We start from the raw sequence: 22209 nt of genomic DNA, 5'->3' as shown, positions 1-22209 counted from the left end.
AAATTAAGTATTTAATAGATTTTTTTTATCAGAAATTGAAGTTATTATAAAACAATAATTAAATTCAGAATTTTATAAATATGAAAAAATATAAGAAATTAAGATGTAATTTATTTAAATAATCAATTACTATTTTTAAAGTTTCTATTATTATTTTCTTTTATTTTCTTTTTTATCATTATTTTTAATTTTGTCTATTTTTAAAACTGTTTCTTTTATTATATCTTTTAAATAATTTCAAGTTATTGAAAAGATGTTGAAAATATTACAATTTATAAAGAGTTTTTATATTCTGAGCTAAAATTTTCTAATTTTGCATATCTGAAATTGATAAATGTATATTAGTTAGCTAGTTAACAATACTAAAAAATTCTGAGAACTTTAGTTCTCAGATAGATATTATAGTCTCTGACTGTAAACATCTATAATTGAAAAATAATAATAAATAATAATAAGAATAAGAAACAGAATAACAATTTTGTAAAAATATACTTCAAAATACAAAAAGTATTTAATACTACTGAAGAAAATCATCTGAAACATACTTTTATAAATTGAAAACTACTTTAAGAGAAAAAATTAAGTTATAAAAACTGTTTTAAACATTTTAAACACTTTCTTTCTACAAATTAACATGAAAAGCATCTGAGTTTGAGAATGAATACACAACTGGAATCCTTGAACAAAGCTAATAAAAGCGTGAGTAATTCAGCTGCATTCATTCAAATAAAAGAGAATATGAAACCAAACGACCCGGGTTGAGTTGAAAAACCACCGCCTCAGTACTCTGTACAAATCGGACGAATATTGCGCCGTACGGGTTATGGGATCGGGGCAACTTAAATCGGCCACAGAAATTGACCCGCGATGGACAAGCTCAAAGCCAAAATAATATGGCTGCCTTCCCGAGCTCGGGACCCCCCTTGCCGGAAGATCAGAAGTTATCAGATCGCGTCGAGATCCTTATCGTTGCAGTGGGCTGTTTACCCAGTTTTAACTCTGGCTGGCAAACTGGATACGAGTTTGACTTGTTTTGAATGCCTGCCGGTACACTCTGGACGGTTCCTCTAGGAGATGAGATGGCTCATGGGTGTACGTTGAGCTGTTACATGCGATAGCTCTTGAGAATTTTGTTGACTACTTCTGATCCCTCTACTGAGAATGGAGGGTTCTAACAAGAAATTCCTTTCCTTGCCGTTGATGAACAATGCCGGTCTAACAGGTACTCATGGACCGACTAACTAATGGAACTGTCTTTGTGTGTTGTTAAAGGATGCTGAAGCGCTGGGGTAGCTATCCTTCAACCGCTCCGGCCTTCGAGCTGCGAGGCTGGTGGAAACTTCGGCCGAGTTTCCGGAGTCAGGGGATTTCTATGCGCCCGATTGTTATTGTTGTTCAAAGATCCCAGAAATAACAAGAAAAGGGTCTGCCTAATCTGAACTGCTGCCATGACGAGGAGTTGGTCCATAACGTTATATTGTAACTTATCCCGCCAGTCTCAAGAGCTTGTCTACGGACTAATGCAAAGCCCGTGCTTGCAGAATAGCCCTTGTTCAAGTTTATCCCATTTCTGTATAACTAAATGTTATATATGCCTCAACAAACCTCAGATGGAATTGAAATTGCCTATCTCTTGACTCAAGCACTCTTCCTCTTCTACGGTATACTGACTTCCATTGACAACTATAAGAACACGCCATAGCATCGAGAACTTCCGTTTGTTGACAAATTGAAGACTGAAAAGCCTTTGGCTCCTTCTTCTCTATTGGCCAGAACCACGACTGCTTCCTATTCAACTTACGACGGCTAAAGCGCATACTCAAAGGGCAGACCAAAATACTATGCCCTCAGGAGGGAATTCCGAAGATTACTCCAAAGAAAGATCCGATAACATGAACAACACTGCCGCCACCCCCTCCTCGTCCTCGTTGTCTGACAATGCTGGCGATGTCAAAGTTTTCCACCCTTCTACCCGGACATGGCTTGTTTTAATGACTCTCGCGGTACTCACATTGATGGTCGCATTGGATGGCACGTCCATATCCGTCGCTCTACCGGTAAGTTTGTACACAATACCTGCTGACTCCCACCCATTTCCATCAACATGTATAAGGTTCTTGCTGAAATCACATCAATAGATAATCGCAATGCAATTAAAAGGTACCGCTATTGAAGCGTTTTGGAGTGGAACTTCCTTTTTACTGTGCTCTACGGGTAAATATCAAACTTTATACATCCCTTTTTATAATGACTCGACTAACCGCCGTGATTAGTCTTCCAACCCAATTTTGCTTCATTCTCTAATATCTTCGGCCGCAAGCCAATGATACTTGTCTCACTCACTTTATTCTTTGTGGGGACCCTTATTGCTGGCCTTTCAAACAACTTCACCAACATGCTAGTTGGACGTTCCATCCAGGGAGTCGGTGGTGGTGGGCTTATTGCTCTCACTGAGATTGTAATAACTGACCTTATTCCACTGAGGGAGCGAGGTACTTATTTTGGTATCATTAGTGCTATGTGGAGTGTCGGTTCAGTTACTGGCCCAATTCTTGGAGGTGGTTTCTCCCAAAATGTTTCATGGGTAAGTCTATTGAATCCCGCCAATGCTTTTTTTCCTCATCTAAAGTCGGTTAGAATTATTTTTTTGCCTGGAAGGAATAGTTCGCTAATAGCCTCAATTTATTGGATTACAGAGGTGGATCTTCTATATAAATTTTCCATTCATTGGTGTCGGAGCCGTGTTGATCCTCCTCTTCTTGAAGTTGAATTTTGTCCCTTCTTCGCTGCTGTCGAAACTGCGCCGTATCGACTACATCGGAACGGTTCTCTTTATTGGAAGCACCACCTCATTCCTAATTCCGGTGACCTGGGGTGGTGTGATGTATGAATGGGATTCTTGGCGAACGCTGGCTCCACTTCTCATCGGCTTCGTTGGGCTCATCGTGACAATGATCTACGAGTATAAATTGGCCCACGATCCCATTCTCCCCATAGCCATCTTTGGAACCAGGACAGCAATCGTAAGTTACATAGAGACAACCTTGCACGGCCTTGTCCTTTGGTGTGGCCTGTATTACATGCCCCTCTATTTTGAGACTGTCAAAGAATACACTCCCATAGTCGCCGGAATCTCCCTCTTCCCGATGACCTTCACCGTCGCCCCTATCGCTGCCATCGCCGGTATTCTCGTGACGAAAACAGGCCATTGGCGCTGGGCAGTCTGGTTGGGATTCGTCCTATCTACGCTTGGTTTGGGACTCTTCACCATTCTCGACGTCAACACCAGCATCGCAGCCTGGATATTTCTTCTGCTTCCCGCCGGTATGGGATTGGGCCTCTTATTCCCTGCCCTTGGATTTGCAATCCAGGCATCCGCAAAACCTGGCTACATGGCCACTGCAGTCGCGTTTTTCAGCTTCTTCCGCGCATTCGGCCAGGCAATCGGCGTTGCCGTGGGTGGTGTCATTTTCCAAAACGAGATGCGAAAGAACTTGCTCAGATACCCGGAATTCGCTACCACTGCGGCAACATTGAGCAAAGACGCTGCTGGGCTTGTTCGGGTGGTTCTGGCTATGGAAGATGGGCCTGAGAAGCTGCACCTTAAAGAGGCGTACACGGACAGTTTGCGCATCGTATGGGCTGTCTGCTGTGCCCTCATTGGTGTTGCTGGGCTTCTTAGCACCCTAACTGAAAGCTATTCACTGACCATGGTGATCGACTCGGATCAGACGATCAGGGAGAAGAAGACCATCTCCAAAAATCCGGAGGAAGAGCTATCGGATTAGTCCTAACAAATCACGTGTGATGATATTTTGTTTCTTTTTTCTTTTTATCAGCGACCTACTATATATAATAACCTTTCTATGATCTCTTCCTCCCCCATCTTCCTTGGGTTTGATGTATCTGTACTCGGATATGTTTGCCCTTGTATACGTCACGTTATTCCCATTGGGCAGCATATGGACGTAGCGCCCTTTTTCCTACTCCAGATCTCCCTTCATTGCTTTTAATTTTGTTTCTTTCTTTAGGGCAAAAGGGCATCTCCTCTATCCTTTGATAAATCAGCGCTGGCATTTGTTTTCCGGGGGGCGCGGGCTTAGAATAACGTCTTTGAATTTAGATAGAACATTTAATAGATCTATCTCATTTATTTTCTGTAATATCTTCCAGGGAACAGCTATTCCATACAGACCATGTAAAATTCTTCATCCTCAATTTTTCGTGGTTTGTTTCTAACCCCTCAAGTTATCCTAGCTGGTGGGTTAAACTGGGGGACCATTCAGCAAGCATCAATCTCGTACTTATTGCAATAGCCCCAAGGGTTATCGGAATGTTGGATTTTCCTTTCTAACCAGGCGGCCTAGTAGTCGATAGATGTATGTTGTGACCCTGGAGCCAAGAACATTCTTGCGAGCGTGTAATCTAGCTTGAGCCTGCTGTAGCGAGTACTGGACCGCTCTCAAACATAGGTAAGGTCTTCCCAAAATCAACAACCAACAGATCAGATCTTGCTGCACGGGAACGATACCTCTAAATCTAAATCACCTCCTCAGCTTTCTTGACGTAGCGTAGTGCGTGAGCGTTGGCAGGATGCCGAGAAAGGAAATCCTGCGCTGGTTAGCCGCCTACTATTTATTCCATCAACGAACGAGCAACACACCTGAGAAAAACAACTAAGAAGAGAAAATAGATTATGTATGTACATGTGCATTACAAGATAAAAAGTGATTAGCTATTAAATGTTAGAAGACCATTGAGCAAACTCACCAGCCACGTGTACCTCCCATTCAAGGCTATTGATATCCATCCGTGTATCTTACCATCCAAACCGAACCTGAGGGATACGTAATCCCGAACACAAGATGGAAGGGAACAGCGTTTTGCTTCTATATGCCGAAGGGTATAAGCCACACATGATGAGTAATTCAAAAGGGGCCACGGGTCAGAAGTGTAGATTTCATGATGAAAATATTGGGTGTTGTCTACTTTGGCTCTCTTGCAAAGTTGTCTGCGATTTAGAGAACAACCGACTTAAGGGAGGGTTTGTGTTGATATGGTTAAAAACCAGGATTAAATTGTCTTGTTTAAGTGTATGTGTATGTGTATGTGTATGTGACCTAATAAAACCAATCATAGCGAAGAAACAAGACATGAACGATCCAGAGTAAAAGTTAAAAAAATAAAATAAAAGAAAAAGAGGATGTAAGAGCAACAACAGAAATAAAAGATAAGTCAAGAGCCATGCCGGAACAGAAAGAGAAATAACAAAAGAAGGAACCAAGAGTCATCAGATCAATGCATTAACAATTAGCTCCAAGAGGGCAAGGAAACCGAAACCGAAAGAATTCAAATAACAAGTAAGCATTTTTAAGAGAGATGATTAGTTGACCCCTTTATATATGGACCCCGGATTCGATTTTTATTTTTTATTTTTTTCTGCGCTGTATCAAACACCTGAGAGCCTCTTCATTACCTGAACGCTATGTCGACAGGTGTGGCCATTTTCTAAGGAAAACGACGAGATGGCGGGGGAAGAAAGGGTTTAAGTAGGAAACTAGCAGAGCAGGATAAATAAACGGAGAGGTATAGAGCCATATCTTGCATCATGCGTGAACGAAAATTCGCACAATACAGTTCTAGGAGAGCATAGACCTGAGGGGAAAGAGGCATAGGAAAGGCGTTTTTCTCAACGAAGAAAAAAACAACCAGCGGGAAAATGGGAAGTTAGCTTTCAATTAGTATATGGTCAGTAAAATAAAGTATGGTATCGTAGTGAATGATAAAAACAAGATAGTGGGACACAGCCAGGAAGATAAATTGACGAGAGATATTAGTGTAAAAGTATATGTATGAGCGGGCAGATATCAAAATATTACGACATCAAATATATGCGGCGGTATCCAACGTCAGACCTGATTGATTTTTCAAGAGGCAAGAAAGGCACCGTGGATGAATCTGAGAAATCGTATATGCGAGGCGTGAAAACTAGATTTCAAGAAACGAACTTTTCAAAATTCAAATTCAAAATAAATCAAAAGATCATGAATCTTTTGTTTTTGCCTTTGTCATCTGCGTATATACCGAAAAAATTTCGCAAATTAGTAAAAAGTTCATGGAATTTCAAGTATACTAATTGTCAAAGATAGGGGGAAAAGAAATGCTCCCTCACCTGGAGAGGCAGCTCGGTGATCTCCTTTATTTCGTCGTTTGGACGCCGCGGACTTGGGATCTGCACCAGATGCTGCTGCCCGGATTGCTGCCATGCGGTGCTTCGCTCGCTCGTCACCCTTGTCAGCTGCTTTGACGTACCAAACATTGGCTTCGAGGGGGTCGCGGCGGCATCCGATGCCCATTTCAGTGAAGTAGCCAACAGCATACTGTGCTTTGGGGAGACCTGCGTTCAACGGGGATTAAAATTAGTTTAAGTTTGATTTGGGCAGTGAGGTGTAAATAAGGACTTCCGAGTGCTCACCTAGTTCAGCCGCACTCTTAGCCCATTCATATGCTTCATTTTCATCCTTTGAAAGCAAAGGCTCAGCGCCAACCATGTACCACGCACACAATGCCATCATCGCCATGGGGTGTCCCAATTGCGCAGCGCATGTGTAGAAATGCACACTGAGCGCTGGATCGACAGGACAGTTAAGCTTGCCGTGTTCATAAGCGTCTCCTAGGCGATAAGCGGCGTCGGGGTGGTCTAGCTCCGCAGACTTCGTAAATAGTTGCGCGGCGTACGTTTCGTCTTGGAAAACGTCATCCCCGTATCCGGTTTCATGGAGCAGGCCAAGTTCATAGGGCGCAGAGTTGTATTGGTGATCTGCAGATTCTGCTGCCCGTTTCATCCAAGTAATACCTTCCCGGTACCGTTTAACGAGGCCCATTTCACCATCTAAACATGCACGGGCGAGTCTTGACATCGCTCCCGGATGATTTTTTGATGCTGCCTGGCGATAGAATTGGACAGCTTTGGCTGCATCTTTTCGGGTTCCCCAGCCAAATTCAAAACATAGGGCAGCACGGTAGCCAGCCTCTGCGTGGCCATGCTTACTCGCAGCAACAAAATACGGAAACGCTTTATCATAGTCGGGTTTACCCTTGTTAAGAAGACCGGACGCAATGCCATCTGCCAGGTAGTACTGGGCATAGGGATAACTACGGTCAGCAAGGCGTTGGAGGATTGATTTAGCTTCTCGTAATAGGCTAGCCTTAGTTATATCTTTGGATTTCTCCGGCTGTGTTGAGTCAGTAGGCGCTTGGCTGTCCTCGGTTGCTTGGCTGGAATTGATCATGAACACAGCAAATTCGTACTGAGCGGCAGGATCATTTGTCTTCTTAACATTGGCCAAATACATGTCAAAAGTTTGCTTGTGGCTAAGGAGGGATGCGTTGTTTCCAACCAACGGGCGTAGATGGGCATGTTCCAAGGTTCCCGCGCCTGGCTCAGGCTGAGGGTATGGTACGTTAAGGAGGTCTACGAAAGAGAGAGGTCGGGTATCTGGTGACGCGGCGGAATGTGCAGAGACACCACGGGCATGAATATTAGGGGAGAGCTGTGGAGATCGGCCTCGCGCTGCAAGATCCGACGAAGACGAGTATGCTGAAATGGGTCGTGGAATTGTAAGTCCATGCGTTGAGCCTCGTGCTGGCGCCAAATAGTTTTGCGAATATACCCCTGGTCCTGGCTCACCTCCCAAGGAAGAGCCAGAGGCAGACTTTATGGAGCTCTTTGACCCACGGTTAACACTTCTATCATATACATTCTCTTCGAAAGCCATATGGTGATACTGTAATGGTTGATATAACTCATTCTCTTGGGGTATGCTTTCAAGGCTACCTCGAGATGAGCCACCACGGCTTCCGCTATGATTGATTTTATATGTCATTTGCTGAGATTGGTCAGGATGTAGCGAATCCTTGCGCTCTGGGATGCTTTGTAAAGATTCCGGTACGCTATCCGAAAGTTTGTGGCGATACGGGAGAGTTTGATAAGAGAGGGTGGAGTTGGTCGTAGGTGAAAGTGAGCTCTGGCGTGGTGGGAGCTGTGTTGTGCCAGGACTATCCAGCATCAACTCGTCCGGTCGCCAGGAGTTAGAAGGGAAGGTTCTCACATCATCTTCTATTGGGACACTGGAAGCTTGGGGCAGGGTTGACGGAGGATCAATGACTACAGGAGAGACAGGAGAATTGTGGACAATAGCATTATCGAGAACCTCGAGCGGGGGGGGCTTCAGAGGTTTTCTCTTGGGAGCAGAATTAAGGATCTGACTCAGATCATGATTAGGTGGAGGAGGTGGAGGGTGGCGCGGAAGCTGAGGAAGATTTTGTTGCTTGAAGTCTGGAGGGGGGGGCGATCTGTTTGATGGAGCTGGAAGGAGAGGAGGTAGGGTGTGCTGTGACTGTTCCGGGGCGACTACGGTTGCCATGTTTGGCGGCGTCGTTCGCTCTCCTCCTGCAGTATTGTGAATGATATCTTAAGGTATCTCCTGGACAATTGACCTCTTGTTATCCAAGCAGAAAGAAGTATTTCCAAAAGGAGCGCGGCTGTAAGAGGAAATGTGTGTGGGATAACTGGATATTGCGTGCAACTTGCGGAATGAATCTGGGCCACAATGAGGCGGTTCGCAAAGTCGGGGAATTTGTACGCAAGGGAGGCGCTTAAGCGAGGGGAAGGCAGGAGTATCTGTTATCACAGCCCTGTCGTTCAGCTCTGTAAACTAGATAGTTAGGAAAAAAAGTTAAAAAGCTGCAGCCAGCGCTCTCAAGAGGTGGAGAAAATTTACACTCTGAATGGATATTCTCGTCAAATGGTCATGCCAGGATTCGGAAGCATTCACGATCCAGAATGAGCCAGAGGGGCTTCGCAGTCAGGCTGTAGGAATCCAAGTCCTCCTGATATTCGCAGTTATTCTCTTTGGAAGTTTTTGTTGTGGCAGGAGATGAATTCCACATTCAATGGAGCAGCAGATCAACAGCGCAGGCCCAGTTTTATTCAGCCAGTTGCACGTACAAGAGATGATATCAACGGAGACCCGATGATCGTCAAAGCTTCGCTCTTGAGGACCCCCAGGTGTGTAATCACAACACGATCGAGACTCTCGACAGTGCTGAATACGGGATAACAGAGGGATAAATCTTGAATCCTCTCAATATACTAATAGAAGCAATCAACAAGCAGGAAACAAGTCGCCTGGAGCGTGCAGAAGTAGTCGCAAGATTTGGGGAGTGGAGAAGCGAGTGACGATTGAGTTGACTAGCGAGAGGTTGGGGGCAAACAGCGATACAACTGGCCACTGGGGGTCCGGAACAGCGCGGCGTCGGTGAGGTTGTGCTGCGATCTCGGGGGTTATTATCCCATCCACTCCACTAGGGATAGCCTGGAGAAGTGCGGGCCCGACAATGAAACAACAATGACAAAAGAGTGAGAGGTATGGGGAAACAAACCAATGGAACGAACAATGGAAAGCAGCAGTGGAGACTCTGGAGAGGCGAGAACAAGAAAGAAATTGATAACAATAGGGATAGTCTGTAATAACGATGAGCTGAAGAGGTGGGTTCGAGATTGGATGAAGCTGACGGTGAAGGTTCAAGATGACTGATGGCGGCCGGGCTTCGGTTCGCTTTGGCCGATGCGGCTCTTTCAAGATGTCAAGATCCAGCGCCAGCTTCCATCATTATGATGATACTATTTTCGCTCCTTTCTTGTATGCAAGAATAAAAATAATGCCTCCGTGATCCGAGCTGAGGCTCAGCTGGTGGGCAAGGGGGTTCCTGGGTGGGTTCAATTGAGGTCAAGGCTTTCAATCGTTCCCTTTGGTCTCGTTGTTTGAACACGTTTGCTCCAATTATATGGCGCGCATCGTGCATTCGTGATACGACCGCCTGCAGCGCTCACGGGCATGGATTGAAACCCCCCCCCTAAGTTCTAAGCTTAACCGCAGCGACCTGCCCCGCGAATTTCAACCAGCCAAACCTGCCATTCCCCCGGGTACAGAGCGATATGACGGGTAGCTTGGTACGTACCTTACTCCGCAGGCAGGCCGCCAGCGGTTCAGTTTTGGTGATAACAAAACAGGATTATTTTACCAGGTTTGAACTTTGAACTCTACACAGAACACGTTTCTACTGTTCTTATTATCCGGATATCTCAGATCCCAGCCCAGAGACAAGTGTAATAACGTCAGTTGTTGTGAGGTTGTGGTTTGACATATGAATGTCTATCTCTGTGTCGGATTCTTTTTTTCTCAGTCATCTACTGAGTAACTACTCCGTACTTAATGCACACCTATGCGCGACACGAAAAAGCTCATCGCCGCTGCACTTAATTGGCCAACTAACTAACTCCTTTAATTCCGGTCAGAATTTTTCCTGTCCTCATCGTGGCGGCGTCTGTGGCGGCTTTCGGGGGACCCAGCTTGCTTCCTCTTGCCCTCGCTAAACGGGACATCCACCCAACCCAGCCTCACGCTCAAAAGCAGACCCAAATCCTGCCCAGGCGCTAAAATAAGAATTTCTTGGAAGTATTTTCTTTTTTTCTCCTGTGGCTGAGGAATGGCTGGAGGGGTTCAAATACAACGCGCCCGAACAGTCTCCCTTGTAACCCTCGTGGGAACCCGAAAGCGCTGATTATTAATTTATTATTGATTACTTTGGTTTCAAAGGCAAAACAGGAAAACCAAAGCAACGTCCCTCGATATGATGTATCGTGAACCATGGATGATCCAAAACAAAAAAAAGACTTGAATCCTGGTTCAAAAGTCCCCTTTTTTATGGGCCTGATTTTTACTAAGGGATTTTGGACGATGACCTGCCTTGCATTGCATCCTGGTCACATAATTATATTACGAATACATCTGCACCACTCAAACCTCGATCGGATATAGTGAATGAAGCCTTGGTGTGAAGTTCCTCGCGCTTGAGGCAGCCCAGAGTTTTTCCCGGATAATCGGAAGAACCACGTTAAACTGTCCGGAGAACAGCCTGGTAGACTGTAGAGACTCCAAAGACTCCATATGACGACTGGATGGTGGGTCGGGCAAAATCAATTCTTGTCGGCCACGATTTTGCAGAGAAAAATCCTTTCGGCGTGGAAGTCGAATCATGACATTATTTCTTTTTAATAAGTGTGGTCTCACCCTGCGAGTGGTTCACGCTCCACTACCACATGTCATGCGTGAAACACATTTCTCCAAAGCCTCTTCTTCACCAGGGCCCCTTATCCCGAATCAACCCCATAGTCCCGGATTCATAACCCGCTCCTAAGCCTGCCCTGGAAATGGTGAAGATGTAATAATAATAATAGAAAGGGCCAGTGATGCGTGAGTAGCGTCGTTGAGTATATTTTTAGAGGTGAAAACTCGAGCCGAGCACGGATAAGAGGATAACATAACTATAAAAATAAAAATAAAAAAAGACGCCAATCAGTTTAGCAAAATTTAGAGGGGCTTGGGTTACGTTCTGTGGTGTCTTGTACTCCCTAGAACCCGCCACAGACTAGGAATTCTTTTTTGAACGAGCCACTCACCCCGCCTCCGCTGAAGATTGCAGGGAAGAAAGGATCATTCTCTCTCATAAGTACAGAGTAAGTGCCTGTTAATTTCCAGCTGCCAAATCTCTACAGAGTTGAATTACTACTAAGTTGGCACAGCGATGTTGACAATTTAATTAAAAATACTATAAATAGTTAACCAACTTTCCACAAGCTATCAGTCTCTATTCTTATAGAGAGCACTTAAAGAGAGAGTGTATGAAGGATGAAGAGAGTTAGACCAGATGAAAACAAAATATGAAAGTCTAGCATCATATTCAAGAAATCTCTTGAGAGTACTGAGGGTATTAATGAAGCATTCATGGTGAGATAACATAGCCTGGAGAATACTAGGCAAAAGAGCTCAATTGCCAGCCCAGCCTATACTCAGTACTGGTAGTTAAAAGTGGCCGATTCGCATGTCAACAATACCTAAGCATCAAATGTATGTTCTTGAGAAAGCTATTACAAAAGCTTAGTTTAGTTTTCTGCATTCATTCTATAGATCTCTCTCTCTTTCTTCTCTCTCCAATAAGCTCACTCAGACTGTTGAGAGAGAGGGTGTTTCAACCATATATTGGTGAGTGAAGCGAAAGGGCAAATGGAGAGAACAAAGACTTTAGCTCAGGGGAATTGACTTACCACAATTATTATCGTCTTACATATATAGGTAGCAACGGGCGGCAACTGTGTTTCTTAATTTGGGTTTAGAACCATGGAAAAAAAAAAGGACAAAAAAAAACAAAACAGCAGTGAATTCTCAAATAAACGGACAATGTTGGATGTAGGAACACGTATATGTAGAGCCTGCAGCACTTAGCATGTCAATCTCTACAGATTGCACACTTCCTGAAAAGTAATTGGATGGCTTATATGACCCTGATTATGTTGCAGGTAAAATGCATGTACTGTGAGCGGGGCGCTGGCTCTTGATTTATCATTACGGACATTCCTTATTATTATTTCAAGGGTGTCGCGTTCCAGAAGAATGGCGGGAGACTCAATCATAATAAGTTTTTGTTCTTGTTTATTGTTGGAACACCCCGCCGGAAGAAGAGAGATCTTGAAATGTAATCTGGGTAAGCTGCAAACCTGCCCGCCAAGCCGCAGCCACACATGCCATGGTGTGTGCTCTTTGGTCCTGAGGTTACAGTATCTCCAGACTTTGGGTAAGGTGAGCTTGTTTTATCGGAAAGGCAGGTAAACCTATGCAGGGAGTCAGCGGCTGGCAGCAAATAATGATCACAGATAGACGCCGACAACTCCTGAGGATTAGGATATGGAAATTGGAGAGGAATCTAAAATACCAGGTTCCAGTATGGACAGCGAGCGAGCGGTCCTAGTTGCCGTGGGATGGCTCGTCGCGGCGGTGGCGGCGTCCAAATTTATACCGTGGTAAACAATACTTGCTCGTTCAGGCGTGTAAATAATAATAAAGCTAGTGCAGTGCAGTAGGCAGGATCTAGGCCCTGTAGGTCGTATTTTATCAGGAGGTTGGTATTGAGGATACACCCGTCGGTATTTTTTATTTTTTTTTGAAAGTGCGTACCTACGTACCTCGGTATTGAAAACACGAAGAAAACATTGCTTAGTATTGTATTGTTACGGGTTGTTTGTGCGCAGTCGAACCTTGAAAACTACAGTCGTCATGTCGTCGTATATGTACCCTTACAACCAACCTTTGACAAACTTGGAGGCTGAAAGCAACTTGGATTTAGTAGTAGCAATAATTATATATATTCAAAGATGGAAATGCACGTATAGACTATGCACAGTAAAATATCGCCTCTAAAAAGGGTACTCAGCTATGTGCTGAAATTCTCCGCTCGGCTTTAAACTTGCCTCCGGTCATTTGTCGTATGGGATGGGACGCTAAAAATAGACGTACCGTATTGCTCGAACAAACCGTTACGTGTACTGTACATATATGTACATGTACAATACAGGTCACGACTGAGACATTGCTCCTGTCGCTAGATGTCCCCCCGATGTCATACACTGTCATGGTTGTCACAATCTGTCACAGCTGGTCACAGCAATACGCTGTTTCCATACATAGCCTTTCCTCAAAACCTTGCCCAATGCGGACAAAGCCTCAAACCTCCTCCAGCTCAGCCAACGCTCGCTTTTCCCATCCCATCCCAACGTCGCCTGTCCCTGGCCGCCAGTCGCTGTTCTGTTCCTGAAGCCTTGTCAGCATCGAAAACCTCATCTTCTGCGACGTTCGATGCTGGGGCGATTCCACTCGTTTTGTGCGTCGAATATATTCCCACTGGGTGCGATACCCTGAAATCCATTATTTCAAGACCCTTTTTTATTCCCTTTTTTAGATATATGTTTTGTCTCCCATCTCTCTCTCCCTCACTCTGTGTTGTCCATTCGTTCCCATAATAATAATATCCATACACGCCTGCTGTTGTTTTTTATTCCTTTTCTCCTCCACGCAAAGCCCCTTCCTCACTGCTCCTGTCCGTTTTTCAGCCGCAGGCCATTAGAAACAAACGTCCTAGCAGGGGCCATTGCCTCGTAAACCCCTCCCGTTTTCGCCCCGAGCTAAACCGAGTATCTCTGCCAGTCCAAGTTAATATCGGTTGGCTAAACGCCTCTGCGATTCTTAGAAATCTCCGTTCGAGGGCTGGTTGGACAACACCTTCGCTATCGACTGATCTTGTCAAACTTTTGTCTGCGTGCGTCCGTGGTGGGTAGCATAGGTGTTGGAGCGGTGGTATAACGAGTTCGGTCCTTTTAAATCAGGAGTAACGCCCTTGGTATTGCTCACTGGTATGTGGAAATTGGCTAGTTATATCTTTACAATGACGGAGATTGTTGAAATCTATAAACCTATCGATCCGGAAATCGCAGCTAATCGATAGCTTTGTTCTCTTATCCCCTACAGAATCTTTCACTCGCCAACATGTCGCTTCCTCAGCGACCTCAGCGACCAAACGATTCATCTTCAAGACGAGATGTCCAGCCACCTGGATTTCGAGACTCATCCCAACAACGGCGTCGTCCTGACCTCGAATCCGGTGCATATGCAGATAGCCCCCTGACACCCCCGCCTAATTCACAGAGCAATAACGGCTACTATGCTAACCCTCATGCGTCTCCTCGGGTAAACTCAGGAAATGATGAACCTGGCACAGGGAATTCAAAGAATTTGAATCGGAAAAGGAGTTTGATTCGACCGGAACGGACCCGCATGGATCGTCACCACCCGAACTATCACTACCGCCAACATGCGCAAAATATGGCTACATTTCCTTCCACAACTGGCAACGAGCCAGTTCATGATAATGGAGAGGCAGACACAATGAGCTCAGGAAGCACAGATATAAAGAGCCTAACTAGGGGAGACCGGAATAATTCGGGCGCCGACTATCCTGATAATGGAGAGCGCTCGGCGAAATTACGAGGACGCCATCCATCACAACGGGATATAGGGAAACATACGCATAGAAAACTATCGCGAAAGGAATCCAAAGCTGCCAAGGAGGCAGAAAAGAGGCGCCAGGAAGAGCTAGATACAATAAAACCTCCAAGTTTGTGGAACGTATATTGCGGCATGGTGACTTTTTGGTGTCCTGATTTCGTCCTCAAATGTTTTGGGATGCCCGCGAAGGCCCAACGACGTGCTTGGCGAGAGAAAATGGGTCTTATCAGTATCATCCTGCTTATTTGTACCTTCGTTGGATTTCTTCACTTCGGTTTCACTCAGGTCGTTTGCGGCAGTCCGCCCGTGCGGCTTAAAATAAACGAGGTCGATATCGGAAATATCATCTTCCACGGAAAAGCATATAGTATGCTGGACACCAAGCATCCGGAAGCTCTTGGTATCCCCGATAGAACGAACGTCGCTTATCCACCTGTTTCATATGGTGGTTTGGATGCCAGCTTTTTGTTCCAAAACGTAAATGGCGCATGCAAAGGCCTTATTACCGCGACACCGAACTCAAATGTGCCCACGAACAGCGAAGGGGAACTGGCCTGGTACTTTCCATGTGTTCCTTTTAAACAGGATGGCTCCTCCCGGCCCAATTTTACCGAACCACCGTACCTTGGTTACGCATGCCATACTTCTGGCCGTGCGAGAAATACCTTCTATCACGGCTTAAGGGCTCCGGCAGATGTATATTTCACGTGGGAGGAGTTGAAGAACCAATCTCGAAACCTGATGGTATATTCCGGAAGTGTTCTTGATTTGAATCTACTGGATTGGTTTGATAGAAGCCAAGTTTCCGTTCCCCGACAATTCGACGAGCTCAAGACAAATCTGGCGGTTAGAGGAGTTGACGTGACGCATATGTTCCAATCTGCCCCTGACAAACGACTAGCTAAATGTTTGACCGAAATCATCAAGGTTGGGTCCATCGACACGGATTCCGTTGGCTGCATCGCTTCCAAGGTAGTTCTGTATATCTCGTTGGCGTTTATTCTAGCTGTCGTTGGGGCGAAATTTGTCCTTGCTTTGGCATTCCAGTGGTTCTTGGCCAGCCGTTTCGCTGCGAAGACCTCTGTAAACCCTAGTTCGACAATGCGGAAGAAGCAAATCGAAGATTGGTCCGACGACATTTATCAGCCTGGCCCGCGTTTAACAGAACCTTCTTGGCCTGATCGCGGCAGCAGACGTGGAAGCAGACTCAGCAGTGCCATTTTCCCGACAACGTCTAGGTTCACTAGCCCTTATGCAATGGATCGCGGAGCGTCAAAACAGCGCGCTGCACCCACTACCATGGTTAGCCAGAATGCGGGGCTTGCGAGCCCAATGTACAAGACGGGTCAAAACACCAGCCGGGGAACTCTAAGCGCCGACCCGTACAGCCAGAGTATCGTTGGTAGTCGCACCAGTCTAATGCTTGGTGCACAAGATCGACGATACTCTATAGCAGTTAGCGAGGCTGATCCACCAGGTCTGACAGGGTTTATTCACGAATCGGTTGTTCCCCAACCTCCACCGGAATGGCAGCCCTTCGGGTATCCTCTGGCCCACGCAATTTGTTTAGTGACAGCCTACTCTGAAGGCGCGGAGGGCCTACGCACGACACTAGATTCTATCGCCATGACCGATTACCCCAACAGCCACAAGACGATTGTTGTCATTTGCGACGGCTTGATTAAAGGAGCAGGCGAGACTGTCACTACCCCTGACATCACTCTTAGCATGATGAAAGATTTTACTGTGTTTCCCGAGGATGTCCAGGCTTTCTCCTATGTTGCTGTTGCCAGCGGAGCAAAGAGACACAATATGGCCAAGATTTATACTGGATTTTATGACTACGGCGAACAATCCGTTGTACCTCGCGACAAACAGCAGCGGGTGCCAATGATGGTTGTTGTGAAGTGCGGAACACCCGACGAGGCCCAGAATAGCAAGCCGGGCAACAGAGGCAAACGTGACAGCCAAATTATTTTGATGTCGTTCCTCCAAAAGGTCATGTTCGATGAACGAATGACGGAGCTCGAGTTTGAGATGTTCAATGGATTATGGAAGATTACGGGCATATCTCCGGATTTCTACGAGGTCGTTCTCATGGTTGATGCAGACACAAAAGTATTCCCAGACAGCTTGACGCACATGATCTCGGCCATGGTCCAAGACCCAGAAATCATGGGCCTTTGTGGTGAGACAAAGATCGCCAATAAAACGGAGAGTTGGGTTACGATGATACAAGTCTTCGAGTATTTCATTTCCCATCACCTTTCCAAGTCGTTCGAGTCTGTCTTCGGTGGTGTCACTTGCTTGCCAGGTTGCTTCTGCATGTATCGAATCAAAGCTCCCAAGGGAGCGCAGAATTACTGGGTGCCCATTCTTGCAAACCCTGACGTAGTAGAGCATTACTCGGAGAATGTTGTCGACACTCTCCATAAGAAGAATCTTCTCTTACTTGGTGAGGACCGATACCTGTCGACGCTTATGTTGAAAACTTTCCCCAAACGAAAACAAGTTTTCGTGCCTCAAGCAGTCTGCAAAACGACGGTTCCGGATAAATTCAGCGTTCTTCTATCCCAGCGCCGCCGGTGGATCAACAGTACCGTACATAACCTCATGGAACTTATCCTTGTACGCGATCTCTGTGGTACCTTCTGCTTCAGCATGCAGTTCGTGGTATTCATGGAACTAGTGGGAACACTGGTCCTGCCCGCCGCGATCGCTTTCACTTTTTACGTCGTTATCATTTCTATTATCAGGAAGCCTGTCCAAATCATTCCTCTTATCCTCTTGGCACTTATTCTAGGCCTGCCGGCTGTCTTGATCGTTGTGACCGCCCACCGTCTCTCCTACGTCGTGTGGATGTTCATTTACCTGCTCTCGTTGCCCATATGGAACTTTGTCCTGCCTACATACTCCTACTGGAAATTCGATGACTTTAGCTGGGGTGATACTCGTAAGACAGCGGGGGAGAAGACGAAGAAGGCTGGAATCGAGTACGAGGGAGAGTTTGACAGTAGTAAGATTACAATGAAGCGATGGGGTGATTTCGAGAGGGGTATGTATTTTCCTACTTCTTGCTTTTCTTTTGTTTTTACAGATGGAACTCGTGTCTGAGAGCAGCTGGTGAACTAACATTCCACCCTCCTTGCTTTAGAACGCCGTCTCAAACTTATGGGTGCCACATGGTCGCAATCGCAGACCAATGTATCTGGTTATCCACCGCACCAATCCGTCTACGAACCCTATGACTACTAGAATAGAAAAGATATACTAATTTCATTCCCGGTGGATTTCCGCCTCTTCAATATTCCGAGAGGTCATGTCAAACACATTCTAACATGTCTCTTGTCTTGTCTTCGATTTTCTTCCACCACAGCATTGCCTTCATATTCAACCCTCCCCCTTTCTTGCCGTTGCATGAGCCATGATATTCATTGCAATTTAGGGCGTTATTTATGTTCCTCTTTTATTTTAATTTTAAATTCTCCCCTGTCCCTCTCCCACTCATGCTTTGCTCTGCGTTTCCTTGTATCTTTTTTTGTTCGCCATGTATTTTGTTTTACTTTTTTCTATTTTCCCCATCTTAAATCAATCAGCCATATGATATCATAATACCTGTATTTTTCTTATCTAATACCTACATACAGCTTCTATATAACCCAACAAACGCTCTTTTTGCACTTCACCTTAATTTTCTGTATTCTTCCGACTTTCCATGCTGCCTTCTCAGCAAAACTATTGGTTTTACTCTGCTTGCTAGAACTCGACGTTACTTTGTTCATCGTATCACTCTCCTTTCAATATTTTGTAATTTTTCAGTGGCTTGCTAATATGACAACAACATTTCCTTGAGAGTTCTTATATCTCTGCTTGTCTCCATTCACAGCTAGGGCCATGTAATGTACTTTGTAGATGATTTGTTTTCTTTCTCTCTTTCTTTAAACAGCCTTGTGTTCTCTTTGCAGCTCCAATTTATTTATTTTTTTTCTACCTTTTGTTCTCTTACTATCAGGTGAATGGAGAAGTGGTGCCGTCATTTTTTATTTTTACAACAGCTAACGGCCCACATTTGACCTTGCATCTCATTCCAGGAAATCTTGCCATCAGTAAATCCACCTGTGTAGCACGCCCTTAACCAGCTTCCATTCTCTTCACCTCCAACCTCCAATTCTAGCAAAGTCGCATCGCATTTCCAAGAAGAAAAATATCACTTACCTTATTCTACCCACGGTGCAGTGAGCGAGAAAATAGCCAACGAACTCATTTCTCAGTGCGGTAACCGCGGTAACCTCCTTGAATCCCCCCCAATTCCTTTCGAACCCCAGCCCCTCTAAGAACCGGACGCGGCCATCCTCGTGTCGCCGCTGCTCGCCCGCGACAATCCCTTTCCGCTCGCAAAGAGTGCGGAAACCGTCGCGATGAAACCGAAGCCAGCGGAGACTGCAAACGAAAGGTTTATGCCGTCATGGTAGACCTGGCGTGCGGCCATCTGGGCGTCTGCGGGTAGTTTGCCAATTGTCAGAACGGAGTGTCTGATTTCTTCGATGATCTAGAATAAAGGTTTTTGGAAGAGGGGGGGAAGTGGGGATGGTTTGGTCAGCTGCGGTGCTTCTAGCTAGGTTTGCTGAACGAAAGATGATACCGGAGGGTGGGGTTGGGAGAACGAGGAGAGGAGTAGGGTGGTTGGTTTGAGAAATAGAGAAGAACTAAAAGAAAAGAGTATTACTTTCCATTTGTTTGGTATTCCGATCAGGGCTTCAGGGAGCCTTCTCTTTAGTGTGTTCTGTGTTATTGCTGACGTGATTGCGACGCCCCAAACGGTTCCTAGGGAACGGATCAGGTAGACTGTTGAAGCCGAGACGGCGTGGTCTAGTGATGGGTTTCATCAGCATTAGAACTTAAGAAAAAGAGCGATATGGACAACAAATATGAAATATTCTCTGGTAGACATACCAGAATGGCCGAAAGCGGCGAGAACGGTGAACAGTATAGCCGGATATACAATCCCTTGCCCAAGACTGGCGGGAATTATATATGTGGTATACTTCCATTTGGCAGAGTCGAATCCAAGTAGCATGACGAGAGCGTTTCCAATGAACATGAGCAATGCACCAAGGCGAACAAGATTGGCTAGCTGACCCCAGCGCGACATGACGAAACCGGATATAACACCGCCCGCAGGGGCGGCGAGGGAGGGTATTATCAGTCGTGCACCGGCGGTTGAGGCGGAATCCTTCAGTACGACTTGGAAAAACAGTGGTAACATGAAAAGGAACTGCGTTTAATGTTAGGCCTAGTTGATTCTTTTTTTGTTGGCTATAGAGAGGACATGGGAGCTTGACATACCGCATAGGCCGCCAATCCCACGCAAATGTTACTAATTTGCGCCGACACCGCTAGCTTTCCTCGTAGCATATGTAGTGGAATCACCGGCATAGCCGATGTGGTTGCTTCAACGTATAAAAAGAGTCCTAGGATAAGGACACTGGCAACGAGGGATAAAATAACCCAGGGACTGCTCCAGGGTAGCTCGTTGCCGCCCAAGTTGAGTCCCACAAGTTGGATACTCAATCCTATAATTAACAAGAAGGCACCTGACAGATCGACACGGTTCCAAATCGCGGACAGTGTTGCTTTGGGCGACGTCTCATAATCCGAGTTATCATAGTGCGTTTGGTTTTTAACTACCAGATGACCGACTATGAGAGCAAGAATTGACACTGGCACTTGGAGTAGGAAACACCATCGCCATCCGATTGTGTCTGCAATCGACCCGCCCAACGAGGCACCGCAGATTGATCCAAACCCGTGCAGGACATTTTGGACTGCTTGATACATTCCTCGGTCTTTGAATGGGATCATGTCTGAGTTTATTATCGTCGCTAGAGAGGCATTATTTTGTTCCATGTGTGAGGCAAGAATGAATACACAGGGGCGTAAAGTGAACGGAAATTTTAGCTTGCTCTACGTACCCATAGTCATCAGCCCACCTCCTCCCAGTCCAGTCACCGCACGCATCAGATTTAGAAACACGATGTCTGGGGCTAGAGCACAGCCCAAACAACCGAGCATAAAGGCAATGGTAGATGTGAAGAAGCAAGATCTCCGACCAAAAATGTCAGAGAAGCGGCCGTAGAGGGGCTGGAACGCAGTACTTGTGATCAGATAGGAGGTCGTCAGCCAGGAGGCATTGTTAGCAGCGTTGAACTCTGAGCTGATTACAGCATAGGTTGAAGCTGTAATGGTCCCATCAAAGCCCGATAGGAAGACATTTGCAAAAATTGCTGTTGATGTGCGGGTTAGCGATGGTGATCGTTTTGCGTGGAATCGAGGGATTCGTACCAACTTCGATCCATACAAAACCTTTGGGAGCAACCCAGGGTGTACTACTGGGGGTTGGTGTGAGAAAGGGTTCGCTCTCCATATTTGCATCTACAGACCCTTCTCGTTCTTCATCTCCAACATATGTCTCCATCTCGTTGCCCGGTTCTTCAACTGCTGCTGTTTCACGGCAATAATTAAGCCTTTATCAGGGCAGCTCACAGGAGCTCGTAGAAATGTATGTTCAATATGTTGTCGGCGGAGTTTTTGCGTCAGTGCTTCGAATATTTCCCATCCAAGGCAAGTTGCTGTTCCTGATCGATATATCGTTCGTTGTGTGGGATTCATAAATTTCCCCGCTGATGGATGATGATCTTTTCACTATTTATGCCGTTTAGTCAGAAATTGATATTTAAATCTGACTAACGCCGTTACTCAAGCGTAAATCAATCCATTTGACCGCGCCCAACATAATAGGTGGAATTGAGATGAGGGTAAATGCTTGATAAAATAGAAAAATATTTAATTACGCAAATTCTTGCTTGCCCATATCAGAGGGGAAGGTTTTCATCTGCATGGGTTACTTGGCTTACTATCCAATCTCCGATGCTACTATTTATAAAAATAGATCCCTCCATCCAAATTCCAGGATAGTCCGCTCTTGCAGTACTGGATGCATGGTATGCATAGTCTCAATATTAAGGGGACTTCAACCTCTTCGCCCATGAATAGTGAATTTTTACTACATACAACAGCCCATGGGCGCAATCGTTCCCCAATGACCACGAACTGTGGCTTCAAGCTACTGGTGACAAGATCTCAGCCCCTCTTTCAAGCTTTTGCAGGCAGGCCAGACTCATATAGCACGTCAGCCTGGGTACAACCGTCGAATTCAATTCCGCGGTGCCCGACAAACTTTCTGGAGATA

General features: G+C 45.6%; 5 protein-coding genes across 9 annotated transcripts; 3 read left to right on the top strand and 2 right to left on the bottom strand.

Moving 5' to 3' along the window:
* Positions 1–633: 633 nt before the first annotated feature.
* BDBG_04162 lies at positions 634–4171 on the top strand. Of its 2 annotated transcripts, XM_031721563.1 has the most exons (5): positions 634–1479; positions 1542–2057; positions 2139–2214; positions 2274–2584; positions 2697–4171. In XM_031721563.1, the coding sequence occupies exons 2-5, from the start codon at positions 1842–1844 to the stop codon at positions 3786–3788; spliced, it is 1695 nt and encodes a 564-aa protein (XP_031578163.1). In that variant the 5' UTR covers positions 634–1479; positions 1542–1841; the 3' UTR covers positions 3789–4171. The 2 variants fall into 2 exon arrangements, with proteins under 2 accessions (XP_031578163.1, XP_002625293.1); XM_002625247.2 differs by having other exon boundaries at positions 634–2057.
* Positions 4172–5045: 874 nt separating this feature from the next.
* Positions 5046–9906, bottom strand: BDBG_04161. 2 transcript variants are annotated; one of them, XM_031721562.1, is made up of 4 exons: positions 8784–9906; positions 6476–8717; positions 6173–6397; positions 5046–6072 (listed from the first exon to the last, which is right to left on the bottom strand). In XM_031721562.1, exons 2-4 carry the CDS (start codon positions 8424–8426, stop codon positions 6035–6037), a joined length of 2214 nt encoding a protein of 737 aa, XP_031578162.1. In that variant the 5' UTR covers positions 8427–8717; positions 8784–9906; the 3' UTR covers positions 5046–6034. The 2 variants fall into 2 exon arrangements, with proteins under 2 accessions (XP_031578162.1, XP_002625292.1); XM_002625246.2 differs by having other exon boundaries at positions 6476–8710.
* Positions 8940–9383, top strand: BDBG_04160 (uncharacterized protein; the record flags this gene model as incomplete). Its single annotated transcript, XM_031721561.1, has 2 exons — positions 8940–9070; positions 9162–9383. The coding sequence occupies 2 exons, from the start codon at positions 8940–8942 to the stop codon at positions 9322–9324; spliced, it is 294 nt and encodes a 97-aa protein (XP_031578161.1). The 3' UTR covers positions 9325–9383.
* A 3592-nt stretch (positions 9907–13498) lies between the features above and the next one.
* BDBG_04157 (chitin synthase 4) lies at positions 13499–21914 on the top strand. Its single transcript, XM_002625242.2, has 4 exons — positions 13499–14308; positions 14424–18015; positions 18115–19679; positions 19789–21914. Exons 2-3 carry the CDS (start codon positions 14442–14444, stop codon positions 18213–18215), a joined length of 3675 nt encoding a protein of 1224 aa, XP_002625288.1. The 5' UTR covers positions 13499–14308; positions 14424–14441; the 3' UTR covers positions 18216–19679; positions 19789–21914.
* BDBG_04156 (MFS drug transporter) lies at positions 18539–21797 on the bottom strand (the record flags this gene model as incomplete). Of its 3 annotated transcripts, XM_002625241.1 has the most annotated exons (6): positions 19291–19509; positions 19687–19829; positions 19914–20235; positions 20307–20842; positions 20933–21244; positions 21303–21435. In XM_002625241.1, 6 exons carry the CDS (start codon positions 21433–21435, stop codon positions 19291–19293), a joined length of 1665 nt encoding a protein of 554 aa, XP_002625287.1. The 3 variants fall into 3 exon arrangements, with proteins under 3 accessions (XP_031578159.1, XP_031578160.1, XP_002625287.1); XM_031721559.1 differs by having other exon boundaries at positions 18539–19829; positions 21303–21797; XM_031721560.1 differs by having other exon boundaries at positions 18539–19829; positions 20307–21244; positions 21303–21792.
* Positions 21915–22209: the final 295 nt, after the last annotated feature.

This window comes from Blastomyces gilchristii, assembly GCF_000003855.2.
Source record: "Blastomyces gilchristii SLH14081 genomic scaffold supercont1.7, whole genome shotgun sequence".
Lineage (NCBI taxonomy): Eukaryota > Fungi > Ascomycota > Eurotiomycetes > Onygenales > Ajellomycetaceae > Blastomyces > Blastomyces gilchristii.
Note: the sequence above shows the minus strand (reverse complement) of the source record. Positions and strands in the feature narration are given on the sequence as shown.